The 21,947-nt window shown below is 37.8% G+C and overlaps 1 protein-coding gene across 37 annotated transcripts in view; it reads right to left on the bottom strand.

The window, feature by feature from the left end:
* The window catches only part of SCMH1 (Scm polycomb group protein homolog 1), a 199,497-nt gene that overhangs the window by 77,803 nt on the left and 99,747 nt on the right, over positions 1-21,947 (bottom strand). For all 37 annotated transcript variants that reach the window (XM_067010154.1, XM_067010169.1, XM_059042545.2 and 34 more), the window contains one exon: positions 6,849-7,092. In XM_067010154.1, coding sequence (XP_066866255.1) covers positions 6,849-7,092 — 244 coding nt within the window. The remainder of the gene's footprint in view (positions 1-6,848; positions 7,093-21,947) is intronic.

The raw sequence follows: 21,947 nt of genomic DNA, 5'->3' as shown, positions 1-21,947 counted from the left end.
CATCTTTCCCACTGCTAGCTACAAGTCTTTTCTCTACCTCCCATCCTTCAGGTTTCAGCTTAGCTGTCATTTTGTTTGAAAGTCTTCCCTGACCTTCAACTTCTAATCCTCCAATCTAGGTTAGGGGCCCTTCTGTACTTTATTACTCCAAAGTCATAATTCTCCATTGGTCTATATGCTCACAAAACTATAAACTCTAAAGGCAAAATTCCTATCAATCAATCCAATGACTAGCACTTAGTCATGACTTTATATTTAGAACTTGAATGAACTGATGGCTGGCTGAAGAAAATCAGCCCATTAGTTGACCTCGTGACAGCCTTATTTGTATTATTCTTGCCTCTACCTAGTTTTTCCTTGCATAGTTTAGGATTACAATTTAACCAACCCTCTTCTGACCCAGAATTCCAAAGTGATTACAGTATAGTTTTCTATGTAGTTTTATAACAGAAAGAGACCATCCATCCATAAAGTATGGGACACACTTTTAAAAATGTTTCACAGGAAAAAAAAGGAAGAGATATTCTGAGTTTTGTTTTTAAGTATCAAATTCTTACTCTCCAGGTCAGAGAGAGTACTCTCCAGCATTTCAGCCACAGCACTAAGTCAGATTTTGAAATTTTTCTCTTCGTATGATGCTGCAGGTAGAAAGTGTAGACCAAAAGGGTAAAGGAAGCCTGGCTGACCATTTACTCCAACAGGTGTGCTCAAGGGCCACACCTCTACCGGACCACCATATTTGCAACAGCATAGAGAGCAGCCAGACCAAATTCACACTATATGAAGACATAAGAGACTGATGTATAATCCAGAATAATGATATATTAACACATAATAAAAATACAAGGACTTCCCTGGTGGTCCAGTGGGTAAGATTCCATGCTCTCAATGCAGGGGATTTGGGTTCGATCCCTGGTTGGGGAACCAGATCCCACGTGCATGCTGCAACTAAGAGTTTGCATGCCGCGAGGAAGATCCCACGTGCCCCAACTAAGACCCAGCACAACCAATAAATAAATACATATTTTAAAAAAATGAAATAGCTTGGATCTCATTACATAGGAAGCTAAGCTATAATCTGAAACTGTCTTGCCCACCTGAAATCAGAGCAAAGGAGAGGGGAGTTTAGTAGATTATTAAATGCCTAATTAACATTATAGTCATGCCAAGTGGACTGAACTCTTTATTTGGTTTTTTAATTTTAAAAAGTAAAGCTTGCCTCTGTTTTAGTTTTATTTTAAGTCACACACAAAAAAAGTGATCAGCTAAAAAAAACCCTTCAGTCTTTTATAACCAGTACCCTGGATTAGTTGCAAGCTTGGCGTTTGCTGCTTATCAGAAGTAGCTTGGCCCAGGAGTTTAGGACCTAAAAAAGGATTCCTACTGGCTTAACAAAGGAGAAACAGCTAGCATGCAGAGTCCCCTTACAGAGGCAGAGCCCTGTGTGGGTGGAGTGCAGAGTTAGGTGGGAGGTGAGCCAATGGATCTGGAATCAAGTAGAAGACAGTCATAGGAGTCACCTGTTACCTATCCTCAAGGTCAGGAACCTGTACACTAAACAGGGGTGGAAGGACCCTCAAGGATCATCTAGTTCAAACTAGATGACTTGCTCAAAGACAAGGAATGACATGCTCAAAGACATAAAACAAGTCTCACTTTAGGAATGACTGGCTCAAAGACATAAAACAAGTCTCACTTTAGGAATGACTGGCTCAAAGACATAAAACAAGTCTCACTTTAAGAATGACTTGCTCAGGGCTTCCCTGGTGGTGCAGTGGTTGAGAGTCCGCCTGCCAATGCAGGGGACACGGGTTCGTGCCCCGGTCCGGGAAGATCCCACATGCCGCGGAGCGGCTGGGCCCGTGAGCCATGGCCACTGAGCCTGCGCGTCTGGAGCCTGTGCTCCGCAATGGGAGAGGCCACAGCAGTGAGAGGCCCGCGTACCACAAAAAAAAAAAAAAAAAAAAAAAAAAAAAGAATAACTTGCTCAAAGACATAAAATAAGCTTGTGCCCTAGCTGGGGCTAGACTTCTATTCTCTGATGTTACACTACACTGCTTCTTTCCTATTTCATATCAGGATCTGGACGTCAAAAGCCAGGGTCTCAAATAAAGCTTTGAAGAGCCCAAAGGAGAATGGGGAGAATATACAGGAAGATGTGTGAAGGTAATATGGCTCAAAGTGATGGCCCTGACAGATGACACTACTAAAAGATCTCCATGGCCTCTCTAGACTCAGCTATCAATAGAACCAAGTCACTTTTGAACTTTGCTTTTCTCATAAATAAACTCTATCTGAAAATAATACCTAGTTCAGATTAAACAGAAGATAAAAAGAAATAATGTGTGTAAAAGAACATCAAATGAATATTGGAATTTTTCCTACTTACTGTGGGCCAGAAACAATCATATAATACTTGAATTTTTTAACATTTGCACACTAATGACCAGAAGGTAGAAAGGAAAGAGACAGTATGATTAGAAAGAGAACAGGCTTACACATAGAGAACATCTTGTTTTCTGAAATAAATTGAGTAATCACATTTTTTCCATGTTGTATCACTTGCTTCTTAGCCAGGACACTGAGATGGCCTAAGTTCTATTACTGAAAGCTACATTATAAGCTCTACTGAGGGTATGAGGTGTGGGAGGAGGGAGCTGTTGCAGGAAACAACCCAGCTGCTGGAATGATGACCGAAGGACCTGGTCTGGAAATGCCAACTGGAAGAACCTCCTACCTTCTAAGCCTGGTCCTTCTGTTAAAAATCTAAGATCTCCAGAGATACACTGAAGAGAAGGAAAGAGCCAGCAAACACCTCTGCAATCGTCAGCCACATGGTGTGCCATATTTCTTATCAGCATAGTGTTCAGTCAGAAAAAAATACATGTCCAGTAATTTCTGAACACAAAGATTCTCAAGCTCCTCTGGCTTTTGAGAACTGCCCAATTGCCCTAGGAGATTTACCAGTCAAAATAGCAGAGTTCTTTAAGCAAGAAAGTAAGAAAATCAACCTACTAACTGAATATACCCTGGAGCACCAAGGCTTATCCTGTTTTAGTCTCAAGAAAGCAAAAATGACTCTATTATCACTTTTAAGGTACTTCTCTTCCTGCTACTTCCACAGAGAGATTATCTCACAGAGTCTGCAGAGGGAGAGCAATGGACTTCTCACACTGACCCCAGGGCACTTGTTTCTGGAAGCATTTAGAGGAGTAGCACTTTCCTGAGGCAGGAAGTCTGTCTTCTCTCCCCCACACTGCCCCCATCTCAAGTTCTATCCACTCAGTGCCACCAACCTAAGCAACCCTATCTTTTCCTCCTCCATAGTTACCATGGCACAACCCATTCTCCATAAAACAGAGCAAGTGATGTTTTATGTAACAGCTTTATTGACATGTAATTCACATACCATAAAATTCACCCTTTTAAAGTGCACAATTCAGTGTTTTTAGTAGATTCACAGAGTTGTGCAAACAGCATCCCCATCTGACTTTAGAACATATTCATCATCCCCCAAAGAAACCCCATACCCATTAGCAATCACTTACCATTTCCTCTCCCCCTGCAAGCCCCTAGAAACCACTAATGTATTTTGTCTCTATGTTTTTGCCTATTCTGGACATTTCATATAACTGCAAATGTGTGACTGGCTTTTTCACTTAGCATAATGTCTTTAAGGTATACCTATGTTGTAGCATATATCAGTACTTCACTCTTTTTTATTGCCAAACATTTATATGGATATAACACATTTTATTTATCTTCTTATCAGAGGAACTCTTGCGCTATTTCAACTTTTTGGCTGTTATGAATAATGCTGCCATGAAGTTCATGGTACATGTTTGTGTGGGCATATGATTTCTATTCTCTTGGGTATATACCCACAAGTGGACTTGCTGGGTCACAGGTAATTCTATGTTTAACATTTTGAGTAACTTCCAAACTGCTTTCAAAGTGGCTGCAGCATTTTACAATCTCACAGGCAATGTATGAGGGTTCCAATTACCCCACATTCTCGCCAACACTTGTTATTGTCTGTCTTTTGATTATATCCATACCCATGGGTGTTAAGTGGTATCTCATCGTGGCTTTGATTTGCATTTCCCTAATGATTAAAGATGCTGAGCACCTTTTCAAGTCCTTATTGGCCTTTTGTATATTTTCTTGGGAGAAATATTCAAGTCCTCTGCCCATCTTTTCAACTGCATTATTTATCTTTTTTTATTTTATTTTATTTTTTTGTGGTACGTGGGCCTCTCACTGTCGTGGCCTCTCCCGTTGCGGAGCACAGGCTCCGGACGCGCAGCCTCAGCGGCCATGGCTCACGGGCCCAGCGGCTCCGCGGCATGTGGGATCTTCCCGGACCGGGGCACGAACCCGTGACCCCTGCATCAGCAGGTGGATTCTCAACCACTGCGCCACCAGGGAAGCCCTATCTTTTTTTATTGTTGAGTCATAAATTTCTTTTGTATTCTTGGATACAAGTACTAGTGATTTTTTTAAAAAGTAAATCAGATTTTGTTACTCCCTTACATAGTACCCTCTAATGACTCCCCACTATGTTTAGAATAAAACCCAAATTTTCACTCTGGCTTACAAGGTCCTACACGATTTTGCCACTTTGCCCCTCACACAGTGCATTGTAGTCAGAGCAGTGTTCTTTCTGCCCTTGAAACATAATAAACTCATTCGTGTCTCAGCACCCTTGTAGGTATCACATCTGCCTGCTTGGAATTCTCTTTCCTTGGATGGCTTCTTCTTGTCATTGAATTTAAATATCCCTTTTCAGACAATTTTTCCTAAAAAAAAATTGTGCCTAAAAAAGCTCCCTGGGCTTCCCTGGTGGCGCAGTGGTTGAGAATCTGCCTGCTAATGCAGGGGACATGGGTTCGAGCCCTGGTCTGGGAAGATCCCACATGCCACAGAGCAACTAGGTCCTTGAGCCACAACTACTGAGCCTGTGCATTTGGAGCCTGTGCTCCACAACAATAGAGGCCACGATAGTGAGAGGCCCGCGCACCACGATGAAGACTGGCCCCTGCTTGCCACAACTAGAGAAAGCCCTCGCACAGAAATGAAGACCCAACACAGCCATAAATAAATAAATAAATAAATTTAAAAAAAAAATAAAAAAATAAAAAAGCTCCCCTTCCACAAAGAGGAACAAGGGAACTTTTGGGGATGATGGATTTGTTCATTATCTTGATTATGGTAACGGTTTCATGGATATATACATGTCAAAACTTTTCAAACTGTATACTTTATGTGCCATTTATTTTACTTCAATTATATTCAATAAAGCTGTTAAACAAGTAACTCTCTTCATAATCACATCTTTACTGTCACACTCTTATCATACTTTATTTCTTTAAGAGAAACTGTCTACCTGAAATCACCTTGTTTACTTCTTGATTTAAACGTTTATTGACTATCTCATCCCTCTAGAATGGAAGTATCATGAGAGCACTTGATGAATGTTTTTCATCTTGTAACTGCTGTATCCTCAGCTTGGCTCACAACTGGGTGCTACACAAATCATCTGGCTAATTGAATGAATGAATTTGATAGACGTTTAGAAAAGAAACCCAAAGACAATAGGAAGGGTGACTTTCCATTCCCTCAGACTCATGAGTACTTTTAGACATGAGGGGATGAAATTCTTATTATTTATTTCCTTTATTAACAGCCACCTCGGGCTCCCCTGGTGGCACAGTGGTTAAGAATCCATCTGCCAATGCAGGGGACATGGATTTGAGCCCTGGTCTGGGACGACCCCACATGCTGTGGAGCAACCAAGCCCATGCACCACAACTACTGAGCCTGTGCTCTAGAGCCCGGTCGCCACAACCACTGACGTCCATGTGCCTAGAGCCCATGGTCCGCAACAAGAGAAGCCACTGCAATGAGAAGCCAACGTAGCACAACGAAGAGTAGCCCCTGCTCGCCACAACTAGAGAAAGCCCGTGCATTCAGCAACGAAGACCCAATGCAGCCAAAAAAAAAGAGCTACCTCAAACTCTATCCTGGATGATCTCCAACATCATGATCATTAGAAATATCATTGACTGTTCAACTACTCTGTGGTATTATTCTAGTACTTTATATATACTCTCCCATAGGTAGTGGTTATTTTAATAATAGTAGTATTATTATAGTAATAATAGCATATTATTTAGTAATTATAAATATATAATAACTATAATAATAGCAGCAATAATACAGTAAAAACATTTGTTTAGCATTTGGTATTTCCCAGATATTATATAAGCATTTTACCCATGTAATCTCATTTATTCTTCACAGTAACTTTATGAAGTAGGTATTCTCTTACAGACGAGGAATTTTGAGGTTTAGAGAGGTGAACTAACTGACCAAAGCCACACAGCTGGCAAAAGGCAGAGCTGGACCTCAAATCTAAGTCTATCTTACTTCAAAGCACATGCTTTTTCCATTATGCTACAGTGCTTGTTAAGTATTTTTATATAATACAATGTTACTCCAGCTCATCTACAAAGCCAGAATGTGCACCTCAAGAATGATACTACTCAAACTCTGAAACAGGCTAGTAATAAGAGTAAGAGAGATGAGAAGATAGTTGCCTGAAAATAAGCCAAGATATTTAGAGCAAGGAATTTTTACTTTATGCTAAACTCCACGTCTAGCTTCACGTGACAGTAAAATTCTTACTGTTTCCGATTACTCTTCAGTAGACATTGGTTTTTACCTAAGTTGCTGGCCCTTACTCCTCCTTTGCCTATGAGTGAGGTTTATCAGTGAAGGTATGCCAACCATAAGAGATCTAGGTAGGCTCCCTTACCAACGTGGGTCCCAACTTTAAGAGCCTTTACCTTTAGTGCCAGGTGGCTGCAGGTTGTCTCCAGTCAAGGAACACCAGCCCACAGGGAAAATGTCCCGGGAGTCGAAGCGGCACCAGTAGTCAAAGGCCCCTCGCCACCCATCAAAAGTGACAAGCACCTCTGAGCCTCGCACCTCCCCAATAGTGGCTGGGCAAATGAAATGAGGGTTCTTCCTGTCCACAGCTTCCAGCTTCATTCCCATTTTGAAGAAGTTGTGAGAAGGCGATGGTGGTTCCTAAATGAGAGACAGAAATACACAGACCTAGCTGCAAAGAGAGAGGCTATGCATGCCAAAAGACTGTTATTTCATTTGGATGATTAACAAGTGACTGCTATATAGGATTTAAAATGGAGCTTTAGTTTTCTTTTAAATGAATTTCAAAGTATACCAAAGTATTACTTTGTTAATCCTAATATTTTGACATCTTTGCTTCAGATCTTTTTCTTTTTCAAGAAATAAAGGGTAACAGATAAGGCTAAATCCCCTTTTGTGCCCTTCTCCATGCATGTTTTTATACTTTACTATATATGTACAAACCATTTGCATACTTTTAAATTTTATATAAATAGTATTATACTGAACATATCATTCTACAACTTGCTTTTTTTGTTCAACATTATGTTTTTGAAATGTATCCATGTTGATAAATTTAGATCTAGTTTATTTTAACTGCTAATAGTACTCCATTACATGTATATATCATAACTTATTCATTCTCTTTTGACAGACATTTAAGGTTGTTTTGAATTGTTTACTATTTCAAAAGAGTTTTAATGGCCATTCTTGCACTTGTTCCTTTGTTCACATGTGCCAGGATTTCTTCAGGGTGTATACCTAGGAGTAGAATTGGTGGGTTATAGGATAGATATATACATCTTCCACTTTATTAAATATTGTTAAATTGCCCTCCAAAGCAGTTGTAACATTGTACAGTCTCTCCAGTAGTGTAGCTAGTCCTTGGGTGCTGATCTGCAATGCAGTTGCATAGATAAACTTTCCAAAAAAGTGTTGTATACTCTGTTCTGTTTCCCTTCGTCTTACTGTCCAATCGTGTACCAAAAACGTCTTATTAAACGGATATCTGGCAGAAAAAGTCTCCCTACTTTGTTATTCTTCAGTATTGTTTTGGCTATTCTTTCTCCTTGACCTTTCGTATGAATTTTAAGATCAGCTTTTCAAGTTCCACAGAAAAACCCTAGTTGTATTTTGACTGGAATCCCAGTGAACTTATTTGGAAAGAATAAGGTTATTTCTTTGGGAAGAAATAACCTTTGTATGTATGAATTTGAGCCTTTCCATCCAGGAACATGACAGTATTTTCCATCTGTTAAGTATTCTTTAATGTAGATTTCTTCTTCAGTATAAGTTTTTTTTGTTTGTTTGTTTGTTTTTTTTTTTCTGGTACGCGGGCCTCTCACTGTTGTGGCCTCTCCCGTTGCGGAGCACAGGCTCCGGAAGCACAGGCTCAGCGGCCAGAGCTCACGGGCCCAGCCGCTCCGCGGCATGTGGGATCTTCCCGGACCAGGGCACGAACCCGTGTCCCCTGCATCGGCAGGCGGATTCTCAACCACTGCGCCACCAGGGAAGCCCTTCAGTATAAGTTTAAAAATTCCTTTACAAATGTCTCATGCTTTTTACGAACCATATTGTAATTTTTTTCTCTGGCCGTATTTTAATTCTGTTGCTATCTTAAAGAGTATCTTTAAAAATTCTATTTTCAAACCACTTGCTGTGGTTAAATAGGAATGCAACTGATTTTTAAAAATTGATCAACATTTAATACTGATTAGCTTATGCTTATTGATATACCATTTTTTCTTATGTTTGATTTATCAATTATTGAGAGATGTGTATTAAAATATTTCCTAATGACTGTGGATTTTCTAATTTTTCCATATAATTCTGTCAAAGTTTGCTTTACCTACTTTGAGGCTATGTTTTTGAGGAGCATGTATATTTATAACTTTTATCTTCTTGGTGAACTATATTTTTTTATCATTAGATAGTAACCTCTTTAATGCTTTTTAGCACTGAAGTCTTCTTTGTCTAATTTCAGTATAGTTAACACCAGCTTTATTTTGATAAAGGTTTGCATGGTATACATTTTACATTCTTTTACTTTCAACACCTTTCTGTCATATTTCAGCAGTGTCTCTTGTAAACTGTATGTAGCTACATTTAAAAACAATCTAATCTATGTCTGAATAAACTGATGAGTTGAAGATAATTTATTGTGATAACTGATGTATTTAAATTTATTACAATTATCATACTGCCTACATTTCTATTTAACTTGATTTTTCAAGTTGTACCTTCTTTTTTCTAAACAGTCAACTGAATTTTCTTCCTTTTTTCCCTCTCCACCGATTCAGATTTTTTAAAAAAATAAATTTATTTATTTTTGCCTGCGTTGGGTCTTTCTGGCTGTGCACGGGCATTCTCTAGTTGCGGTGAGTGGGCTCTAGAGCGCACGCTCAGTACTTGTGGTGCACGAGCTTAGTTGCTCTGTGGCATGTGGGATCTTCCTGGACTAGGGCTTGAACCCATGTCTCCTGCACTGGCAGATGGATTCTCCCTCCTCCCCTCCCTCCTCTCCCTCCTTCCTTTCTTTCTTTATTTTGGCTGTGTTGGGTCTTCGTTGCTCCACGTGGGTATTCTCTAGTTGCAGCGAGTGGGGGCTACTCTTCGTTGCGGTGCGTGGGCGTCTCAAAGCGGTGGCTTCTCTTGCTGCGGAACACAGGCTCTAGGTGCGTGGGCTTCAGTAGTTGTGGCTCGCCGGCTTTAGAGTGCAGGCTCAGTAGTTGTGGCACATGCACTTAGTTGCTCTGCGGCATGTGGGATGTTCCCGGACCAGGGCTCAAACCTGCGTCCCCTGCATTGGCAGGCGGATTCTTAACCACTGCGCCACGAGGGAATTCCCGGGCAGGCAGATTCTCCTTTTTTTTTTTTTTTTTTTTTCAAATATCATGACTTTATATAAGTGTATCTAAACATACAATAGCAATTTGCTTTCCTTTTTAGGTACAGGTATATAAAAAAGTTGAATGATCAGTCTCTTTCATCTCAAATAGGAGTTTACAGATCTTTTTTTTCTGTAAGAATGGCTTTTTGGGTAGTAACATTTGTACTTTAAAAAAAAACATCTTTATTGGAGTATAACTGCTTTACAATGGTGTGTTAGTTTCTACTTTTTAACAAACTGAATCAGTTATACATATACATATATCCTCATATCTCTTCCCTCTTACATCTCTGTCCCTCCCACCCTCCCTATTCCACCCCTCTAGGTGGTCACAAAACACTGAGCTGATCTCCCTGTGCTATGCGGCTGCTTGCCACTAGCTATCTATTTTACGTTTGGTAGTGTATATATGTCCATGTCACTCTATCACTGTGTCCCAGCTTACCCTTCCCCCTCCCCGTATCCTCAGGTCCATTCTCTAGTTGGTCTGTGTCTTTATAACCATCTTGACCCTAGGTTCTTCATGACATTTTTTTTTAAGATTCCATATATATGTGTTAGCATACGGTATTTGTTTTTCCGTTTCTGACTTACTTCACTCTGTATGACAGACTCTAGGTCCATCCATCTCACTACAGATAACTCAATTTCTTTTTATGGCTGAGTAATATTCCATTGTATACATGTGCCACATCTTCTTTATCCATTCATCTGTCGATGGACACTTAGTTTGCTTCCATGTCCTGGCTATTGTAAATACAGCTGCAATAAACAGTGTGGTACATGACTCATTTTGAATTATGGTTTTCTCAGGGTGTATGCCCAGTAGTGGGATTGCTGGGTCATATGGTAGTTCTATTTTTAGTTATTTAAGGAACCTCCATACTGTTCTCCATAGTGGCTGTATCAATTTACATTTCCACCAACAGTGCAAGAGAGTTCCCTTTTCTCCACACCCTCTCCAGCATTTATTGTTTCTAGAGTTTTTGATGATGGCCATTCTGACTGGTGTAAGATATCTCATTGTACTTTTGATTTGCATTTTTCTAATGATTAATGATTTTGAGCATTCTTTCATGTGTTTGTTGGCAATCTGTATATCTTCTTTGGAGAGATGTCTACTTAGGTCTTCTGCCCATTTCTGGATTGGGTTGTTTGTTTTTTTGATATTGAGCTGCATGAGCTGCTTGTAAATTTTGGAGACTAATCCTTTGTCAGTTGCTTCATTTGCTAATATTTCCTCCCATTCTAAGGGTTGTCTTTTCATCTTGTTTATGGTATCCTTTGCTGTGCAAAAGCTTTGAAGTTTCATTAGGTCCCATTTGTTTATTTTTGTTTTTATTTCCATTTCTCTAGGAGGTGGGTCAAAAAGGATCTTGCTGTGATTTATATCATAGAGTGTTCTGCCTATGTTTTCCTCTAAGAGTTTGATAGTGTCTGGCCTTACATTTAGGTCTTTAATCCATTTTGAGTTTATTTTTGTGTATGGCTTTAGGGAGTGCTCTAATTTCAATCTTTTACATGTAGCTGTCCAGTTTTTCCAGCACCACTTATTGAAGAGGCTGTCTTTTCTCCATTGTATATTCTTGCCTCCTTTATCAAAGATAAGGTGACCATATGTGCGTGGGTTTATCTCTGGGCTTTCTACCCTGTTCTCTTGATCTATATTTCTTGATATATATTTTTGTGCCAGTATCGTACTGTCTTGATTACTGTAGCTTTGTAGTATAGTCTGAAGTCAGGGAGCCTGATTCCTCCAGCTCCGTTTTTCATTCTCAAGATTGCTTTCGCTATTCAGGGTCTTTTGTGTTTCCATACAAATTGTGAAATTTTTTGTTCTAGTTCTATGAAAAATGCCAGTGGTAGCTTGATAGGGATTGCATTGAATCTGTAGATTGCTTTGGGTAATATAGTCATTTTCACAATGTTGATTCTTCCAATTCAAGAACATGGCATATCTCTCCATCTGTTTGTATCATGTTTAATGTCTTTCATCAGTGTCTTATAATTTTCTGCAAACAGATCTTTTGTCTCCTTAGGTAGGTTTATTCCTAGATATTTTATTCTTTTTGTTGCAATGGTAAATGGGAGTGTTTTCTTAATTTCATTCTCAGATTTTTCATTATTAGTGTATAGGAATGCAAGAGATTTTTGTGCATTAATTTTGTATCCTGCTACTTTACCAAATTCATTGATTAGCACTCGTCATTTTCTGGTAGCATCTTTAGGATTCTCCATGTATAGTATCATGTCATCTGCAAACAGTAACAGTTTTACTTCTTTTCCTATTTGGATTCCTTTTATTTCTTTTACTTCTCTGACAGCTGTGGCTAAAACTTCCAAAACTATATTGAATAATAGCAGTAAGAGTGGGCAACCTTGTCTTGTTCCTGACCTTGGTGGAAATGGTTTCAGTTTTTCACCATTGAGGACGATGTTGGCTGTAGGTTTGTCATATATGGCCTTTATTATGTTGAGGTAAGTTCCCTCTATGCCTACTTTCTGGAAGGTTTTTATAATAAATGGTGTTGAATTTTGTCGAAAGCTTTCTCTGCATCTATTGAGACAATCATATGGTTTTTCTCCTTCAATTTGTTAATATGGTGTATCACGTTGATTGATTTGCGTATATTGAAGAATCCTTGCATTCCTGGGATAAACCCCACTTGGTCATGGTGTATGATCCTTTTAATGTGCTGTTGGATTCTGTTTGCTAGTATTTTGTTGAGGATTTTTGCATCTATGTTCATCAGTGATACTGGACTGTATTTTTCTTTCTTTGTGACATCTTTGTCTGGTTTTGGTATCAGTGTGACTGTTGCCTCATAGAATGAGTTTGGGAGTGTTCCTCCCTCTGCTATATTTTGGAAGAGTTTGAGAAGCATAGGTGTTAGCTTTTCTCTAAATGTTTGATAGAATTCGCCTGTGAAGCCACCTGGTCCTGGGCTTTTGTTTCTTGGAAGATTTTTAATCAGTTTCAATTTCAGTGCTTGTGATTGGTCTGTTCTTATTTTCTATTTCTTCCTGGTTCAGTCTTGTAAGGTTGTGCATTTCTAAGAATTTGTCCATTACTTCCAGGTTGTCCATTTTATTGGCATAGAGTTGCTTGTAGTAGTCTCTTAGAATGCTTTTTATTTCTGTAGTGTCTGTTGTAATTTCTCCTTTTCCATTTCTAATTTCATTGATTTGAGTCCTCTCCCTCTTTTTCTTGATGAGTCTGGCTATTGGTTTATCAATTTTGTTTATCTTCTCAAAGAACCAGCTTTTAGTTTTATTGACCTTTGCTACTGTTTCCTTCATTTCTTTTTCATTAATTTCTGATCTGATCTTTATGATTTCTTTCCTTCTGCTAACTCTGGGGTTTTGTTGTTTTTATTTCTTTAATTGCTTTAGGTTTAAGGTTAGGTTGTTTATTTGAGATGTTTGTTTCTTAAGGTAGGATTTTATTGCTATAAACTTCCCTCCTAGAACTGCTTTTGCTGCAACCCATAGGTTTTGGGTTGACATGTTTTCATTGTCACTTGTTTCTAGGTATTTTTTGATTTCCTCTTTGATTTCTTCAGTGATCTTTGGTTATTAAGCAGTGTATTGTTTAGCCTCCATGTGTTTATATTTTTTACAGATTTTTTTCTTGTATTTGATATCTAGTCTCATAGCACTGTAGTCAGAAAAGATACTTGATACGATTTCAATTTTCTTAAATTTACCAATGCTTGATTTGTTACCCAAGATATGATCTATCCTGGAGAATGTTCCATGAGCACTTGAGAAGAATGTGTATTCTGTTGTTTTTGGATGGAATGTCCTACAAACATCAATTAAGTCCAAGTTGTTAAATGTATCATTTAAAGCTTCTGTTTCTTTATTATTATTATTTTTAAGTTAAAGCTTATTTTATTTACTTTTTTATACAGCAGGTTCTTATTAGTCATCAATTTTATACACATCAGTGTATACATGTCAATTCCAATCACCCAATTCATCATACCACCACCCTCACCACCCTGCCCCATTCCCTGCCTGGTGTCCATACGTTTGTTATCAACATCTGTGTCTCAATTTCTGCCCTGCAAACTGGTTCATCTGTACCATTTTTCTAGGTTCCACATATATGCGTTAATATACGATATTTGTTTTTCTCTTTCTGACTTACTTCATTCTGTATGACAGTCTCTAGATCATCCACGCCTCAACAAAGGACCCAATTTCGTTCCTTTTTATGGTTGAGTAATATTCCATTGTATATATGTACCACATCTTCTTTATCCATGCATCTGTAGATGGGCATTTAGGTTGCTTCCATGACCTGGCTATTGTAAATAGTGCAGCAATGAACACTGGGTTGCATGTGTCTTTTTGAATTATGGTTTTCTCTGGGTATATGCCCAGTAGTGGGATTGCTGGTTCATATGGTAATTCTATTTTTAGTTTTTTTTTTTTTTTTAACATCTTTATTTGAGTATAACTGTTTTACAATAGTGTGTTAGTTTCTCTTTTACAACAAAGTGAATCAGTTATACATATACATATGTTCCCATAACTCTTCCCTCTTTTGTCACCCTCCCTCCCACCCTCCCTATCCCACCCCTCTAGGTGGTCACTAAGTACAGAGGTGCACTCCCTGTGCTATGCTGTAGCTTCCCACTAGCTATCTAATTAACATTAGGTAGTGTGTATATGTCCCTGCCACTCTCTCACATCGTCACAGCTTACCCTTCCCCCTCCCCATATCCTCAAGTCCATGCTCTAGTAGGTCTGTGTTTTATTCCCATCCTACCACTAATCTCTTCATGACTTTTTTTTTTTTTTTTTTAGATTCCATATATATGTGTTAGCATACGGTATTTGTTTTTATCCTTCTGACTTACTTCACTCTGTATGACAGATTCCAGGTCTATCCACCTCATTACAAATAACTCAGTTTCATTTCTTTTTATGGCTGAGTAATATTCCATTGTATATATGTGCCACATCTTCCTTATCCATTCATTTGTTGATGGACACTTAGGTTGCTTCCATGTCCTGGCTATCGTAAATAGAGCTGCAATAAACATTTTGGTACATGACTCTTTTTGAATTATGGTTTTCTCAGGGTATATGCCCAGTAGTGGGATTGCTGGGTCATATAGTAGTTCTATTTTTAGTTTTTTAAGGAACCTCCATACTGTTCTCCATAGTGGCTGTATCAGTTTACATTCCCACCAACAGTGTAAGAGGGTTCTCTTTTCTCTACACCCTTTCCAGCATTTGTTGTTCGTAGATTTTCTGATGATGCCCATTCTAACTGGTGTGAGGTGATACCTCAGTGTCATTTTGATTTGCATTTCTCTAATAATTAGTGATGTGGATGGAGCACCTTTTCATGTGCTTTTTGGCCACCTGTATATCTTCTTTGGAGAAACGTCTATTTAGGACTTCTGTCCATTTTTGAATTGTTTTTTTTTTTTTTTTTTTTTTTTAATATTGAGCTACATGAGCTGTTTATATATTTTGGAGATTAATCCTTTGTCCGCTGATTCCTTTGCAAATATTTCCCCCCATTCTGAGGGTTGGCTTTTCGTCTTGTTTATGGTTTCTTTTGCTGTGCAAAAGCTTTGAAGTTTCATTAGGTTTTATTTTTAAATTTTTGGTTTTATTTCCATTACTCTAGGAGATGGATCAAAAAAGCTGTTGCTGTGATTTACATCAAAGAATGTTCTTCCTATGTTTTCCTCTAAGAGTTTTATAGTGTCCAGTCTTACATTAGGTCTGTAATTCATTTTGAGTTTATTTTTGTGTATGGTGCTAGGGATGTTCTAATTTCATTCTTTTACATGTAGCTGTCCAGTTTTCCCAGCACCACTTATTGAAGAGACTGTCTTTTCTCCATTGTATATCCTTGCCTCCTTTGTCATAGATTAGTTGACCATAGGTGCGTGGGTTTATCTCTGGGCTTTCTATCCTGTTCCATTGATGTATGTTTCTGTTTTTGTGCCAGTACCATATTGTCTTGATTACTGTAGCTTTCTAGTATAGTCTGAAGTCAGGGAGTTTGATTCCTCCAGCTCCGTTTTTTTCCCTCAAGAGTGCTTTGGCTATTCAGGGTCTTTTGTGTCTCACACAAATTTTAACATTTTTTGTTCTAGTTCCATAAAAAGTGACATTGGTAATTTGATAGGGATTGCACTGAATCTGTAGATTGCTTTGGGTAGTATAGTCATTTCCACAATATTGATTCTTCCAATCCAAGATATGGTATATCTCTCCATCTGTTGTTATCATCTTTAATTCCTTTCATCAGTGTCTTATAGTTTTCTGCATACAGGTCTTTTCTCTCCTTACGTAGGTTTATTCCTAGGTATTTTATTCTTTTTGTTGCAATGGTAAATGAGTGTGTTTTCTTAATTTCTCTTTTAGATTTTTCATCATTAGTGTATAGGAATGCCAGAGATTTCTGTGCATTAATTTTGTATCCTGCAACTTTACCAAATTCATTGATTAGCTCTAGTAGTTTTCTGTTAGCATCTTTAGGATTCTCTATGTATAGTATCATGTCCTCTACAAACAGTGACAGTTTTACTTCTTTTTTTCCAATTTGTATTCCTTTTATTTCTTTTTCTTCTCTGATTGCCATGGCTAGGACTTCCAAAAGTATGTTGAATAACAGTGGCGAGAGTGGACATCCTTGTCTTGTTCCTGATCTTAAAGGAAATGCTTTCAGTTTTTCACCATTGAGAATGATGTTCGCTATGGGTTCGTTGTATATGACCTTTATTATGTTGAGGTAAGTTCCCTCTATGCATACCTTCTGGAGGGTTTTTATCATAAATGGGTGTTGAATTTTGTCAAAAGCTTTTTCTGGAACTACTGAGATGATCATATGGTTTTTATTCTTCAATTTGTTAATATGGTGTATCACATTGATTGATTTGCATATACTGGAGAATCCTTGCTTCCCTGGGATAAATCCCACTTGATCATGATATATGATCCTTTTAATGTGTTGTTGGATTCTGTTTGGTAGTATTTTGTTGAGGATTTTTGCATCTATATTCATCAGTGATATTGGTCTGTAATTTTTTTTGGTAGTAACTTTGTCTGGTTTTGGTATCAGGGTGACGGTGGCCTCATAGAATGAGTTGGTGAGTGTTCCTTCCACTGCAATGTTTTGAAAGAGTTTGAGAAGGATGGGTGTTAGCTCTTCTCTAAATGTGTGATAGAATTCATCTGTGAAGCCATCTGGTCCTGGACTTTTGTTTGTTGGAAGATTTTTAATCACAGTTTCAAATTCATTACTTGTGACTGGTCTGTTCTTATTTTCTATTTCTTCCTGGTTCAGTCTCGGCAGGTTGTGCATTTCTAAGAATTTGTCCATTTCTTCCAGGTTGTCCATTTTATTGGCATAGAGTTAGTTGCAGTAGTCTCTTAGGATGCTTTGTATTTCTGTGGTGTCTGTTGTAATGTCTCCTTTTTCATTTCTAATTTTACTGATTTGAATCCTCTCCCTCTTTTTCTTGATGAGTCTGGCTAATGGTTTATCAATTTTGTTTTTCTTCTCAAAGAACCAGCTTTCAGTTTTGTTGATCTTTGCCATTGTTTTCTTTGTTTCTATTTCTGCTCTGATCTTTATGATTTCCTTCCTTCTGCTAACTTTGCCTTTTGTTCGTTCTTCTTTCTCTCATTCCTTTAGGTGTAAGGTTAAATTGTTTATTTGAGATTTTTCTTGTTTCTTGAGGTAGGCTTGTATAGCTATAAAATTCCCTCTTAGAAGTGTTTTTGCTGCATCCCATAGGATTTGGATCATCATGTTTTCATTGTCATTTGTGTCCAGGTATTTTTTGATTTCCTCTTTGATTTCTTCAGTGATCTCTTGGTTATTTAGTAATGTAGTGTTTAGCCTTCATAAGTTTGTGTTTTTAATTTTTTGTCCTGTAATTCATTTCTAATCTCATAGCGTTGTGGTCAGAAAAGATGCTTGATATGATTTCAATCTTCTCAAATTTACTGAGGCTTGATTTGTGACCAAAGATGTGATCTATCCCGGAGAATGTTCCATGTGCACTTGAGAAGAAAGTGTAATCTGCTGTTTTTGGATGGAAATGTCCTATAAATATCAATTAAATCTATTTGGTCTGTTATGTCATTTAAAGCTTCTGTTTCCTTATTTATTTTCACTTTGGATGATCTGTCTACTGGTGTAAGTGAGGTGTTAAAGTCTCCCACTATTATTGTGTTACTGTCGATTTCCTCTTTTATAGCTGTTAGCCGTTGCCTTATGTATTGAGGTGCTCCTATGTTGGGTGCATATATATTTACAATTGTTATATCTTCTTCTTGGATTGATCCCTTGATCATTATGTAGTGTCCTTCCTTTTTTCTTGTAACATATTTTATTTTAAAGTCTATTTTATTTGATATGAGTATTGTTACTCCAGCTTTCTTTTGATTTCCATTTGCATGGAATATCTTTTACCATCCCCTCACTTTCAGTTTGAAAGTCTGAAGTGGGTCTCTTGTAGACAGCATATATATGGGCCTTGTTTATGTATCCATTCAGCGAGCCTGTGTCTTTTGGTTGGAGCATTTAATCCATTCAGGTGTAAGATAATTATCAATATGTATGTTCCTATGACCATTTTCTTAATTGTTTCTTAATTGTTTTTTTTAACACCTTTATTGGAGTATAACTTTATTGGAATATAATAATGGTGTGTTACTTTCTGCTTTACATCGAAGTGAATCAGTTATACATATACATATATTCCCATATCTCTTCCCTCTTGCATCTCCCTCCCACCCACCTTCCCTATCTCACCCCTCTAGGTGGTCACACGAGCTGATCTCCCTGTGCTATGCAGCTGCTTCCCACTAGCTATCTATTTTACATTTAGTAGTGTATATATGTCCATGCCACTGTCTCACTTCATCACAGCTTACCCTTCCCCCGCCCCATATACTGAAGTCCATGCTCTAGTAGGTCTGTGTTTTATTCCCGTCCTACCCCTAGTCTTTTCATGACTTTTTTTTTCTTAGATACCATATATATCTGTTAGCATACGGTATTTGTTTTTCTCCTTCTGACTTACTTCACTCTGTATGACAGACTCCAGGTCTATCCACCTCATTACAAATAACTCAGTTTCATTTCTTTTTATGGCTGAGTATGTGCCACATCTTCTTTATCCATTTATCTGTTGATGGACACTTAGGTTGCTTCCATGTCCTGGCTATTGCAAATAGAGCTGCAATGAACATTTTGGTACATGACTCTTTTTGAATTATGGTTTTCTCAGGGTATATGCCCAGTAGTGGGATTGCGGGGTCGTATGGTAGTTCTATTTGTACTTTTTTAAGGAACTTCCATACTGTTCTCCATAGTGGCTGTATCAATTTACATTCCCACCAGCAGTGCAAGAGTGTTCCCTTTTCTCCACACCCTCCCCAGCATTATTGTTTCTAGAGTTTTTGATGATGGCCATTTTGACTGGTGTGAGATGATTATCTCATTGTAGTTTTGATTTGCATTTGTCTAATGATTAAGGATACTGAGCATTCTTTCATGTGTTTGTTGGCAATCTGTATATCTTCTTTGGAGAAATGTCTATATAGTTCTTCTGCCCATTTTTGGATTGGGTTGTTTGTTTTTTTGTTATTGAGCTGCATGAGTTGCTTATAAATTTCGGAGATTAATCCTTTGTCAGTTGTTTCATTTGCAAATATTTTCTCCCATTCTGAGTGTTGTCTTTTGGTCTTGTTTATGGTACACTTTGCTGTGCAAAAGCTTTGAAGTTTCATTAGGTCCCATTTGTTTATTTTTGTTTTTATTTCCATTTCTCTAGGAGGTGGGTCAAAAAGGATCTTGCTGTGATTTATGTCATAGAGTGTTCTGCGTATGTTGTCCTCTAAGGGCTTGAGAGTGGCCTTACATGTAGGTCTTTAATTCATTTTGAGTTTATTTTTGTGTATGGTGTTAGGGAGTGTTCTAAGTTCATACTTTTAAAGGTAGCTGTCCAGTTTTCCCAGCACCACTTATTGAAGAGGCTGTCTTTTCTCCACTGTATATCCTTGCCTCCTTTATCAAAGATAAGGTGACCATATGTGTATGGGTTTATCTCTGGGCTTTCTATGCTGTTCCATTGATCTATATTTCTGTTTTTGTGCCAATACCATACTGTCTTGATTACTGTAACTTTATAGTATAATCTGAAGTCAGGGAGCCAGATTTCTCCAGCTCCATTTTTCATTCTCAAGACTGCTTTGGATATTCGGAGTCTTTTGTATTTCCATACAAATTGTGAAATTTTTTGTTCTAGTTCTGTAAAAAATGCCAGTGGTAGTTTGATAGGGATTTCATTGAATCTGTAGATTGCTTTGGGTAGTAGAGTCATTTTCACAATGTTGATTCTTCCAATCCAAGAACATGGTATATCTCTCCATCCATTTGTATCCTCTTTAATTCTTTCATCAGTGTCTTATAATTTTCTGCATACAGGTCTTTTGTCTCCTTAGGTAGGTTTATTCCTAGACATTTTATTCTTTTTGTTGCAGTGGTAAATGGGAGTGTTTTCTTAATTTCACTCTCAGATTTTTCATCATTAGTGTATAAGAATGCCAGAGATTTCTGTGCATTAATTTTGTATCCTGCTACTTTACCAAATTCATTGATTAGCTCTAGTAGTTTTCTGGTAGCATCTTTAGGATTCTCTATGTATAGTATCATGTCATATGCAAACAGTGACAACTTTACTTCTTTTACGATCTGGATTCCTTTTATTTGTTTTACTTGTCTGATTGCTGTGGCTAGAACTTTCAAAACTATGTTGAATAAGGGTGTTGAGAGTGGGCAACCTTGTCTTGTTCCTGACCTTGGTGGAAATGGTTTCAGTTTTTCACCATTTAGAACAAAGCTGGCTGTGGGTTTGTCATACATGGTCTTTATTATGTTGAGGAAATTTCCCTCCATGCCTACTTTCTGCAGGGTTTTTTATCATAAATGGGTGTTGAATTTTGTCAAAAGCTTTCTCTGCATCTATTGAGATGATCATATGGTTTTTCTCCTTCAGTTTGTTGATATGGTGTATCACGTTGATTGATTTGCGTATACTGAAGAATCCTTGCATTCCTGGGATAAACCCCACTTGATCATGGTGTATGATCCTTTTAATGTGCTGTTGGATTCTGTTTGCTAGTATTTTGTTGAAGATTTCTGCATCTATGTTCATCAGTGATATTGGCCTGTAGTTTTCTTTTTTTGTTACAGCTTTGTCTGGTTTTGGTATCAGGCTGATGGTGGCCTCATAGAATGAGTTTGGGAGTGTTCCTCCCTCTGCTATCTTTTTGAAGCGTTTGAAAAGGATGGGTGTTAGCTCTTCTTTAAATGTTTGATAGAATTCGCCTGTGAAGCCATCTGGTCCTAGGCTTTTGTTTGTTGGAAGATTTTTAATCACAGTTTCAATTTCAGTGCTTGTGATTGGTCTGTTCATATTTTCTATTTCTTCCTGGTTCAGTCTCGGCAGCTTGTGCATTTCTAAGAATTTGTCCATTTCTTCCAGGTTGTCCATTTTATTGGCATACAGTTGCTTGTAGTAATCTCTAATAATCTTTTGTATTTCTCCAGTGTCCATTGTTATGTCTCCATTTTCATTTCTACTTCTAATGATTTGAGTCTTCTCCCTTTTTTTCTTGATGAGTCTGGCTAATGGTTTATCAATTTTGTTTATCTTCTCAAAGAACCAGCTTTTAGTTTTATTGATCTTTGCTATTGTTTCCTTTATTTCTTTTTCATTTACTTCTGATCTGATCTTTATGATTTCTCTCCTTCTGTTAAATTTGGGGTTTTTTTGTTCTTTTTTCTCCAATTACTTTAGGTGTAAAGTTAGGTTGTTTATTTGAGATGTTTCCTGTTTCTTAAGGTAGGATTGTATTGCTATAAACTTCCTTCTTAGAACTGCTTTTGTTGTATCCCATAGGTTTTGGGTCATCGTGTCTCCATTGTCATTTGTTTCTAAGTACTTTTTGATTTCCTCTTTGATTTCTTCAGTGATCACTTTGTTATTAAGTAGTGTATTGTTTAGCCTCCATGTGTTTGTATTTTTTACAGATCTTTTCCTGTAATTGATATCTAGTCTCATAGCGTTGTGGTCGGTAA

This window comes from Kogia breviceps, chromosome 1, assembly GCF_026419965.1.
Source record: "Kogia breviceps isolate mKogBre1 chromosome 1, mKogBre1 haplotype 1, whole genome shotgun sequence".
In the NCBI taxonomy this organism is placed as follows: Eukaryota; Metazoa; Chordata; class Mammalia; order Artiodactyla; family Physeteridae; genus Kogia; species Kogia breviceps.
This window is presented reverse-complemented; position numbering and strand designations above follow the sequence as displayed.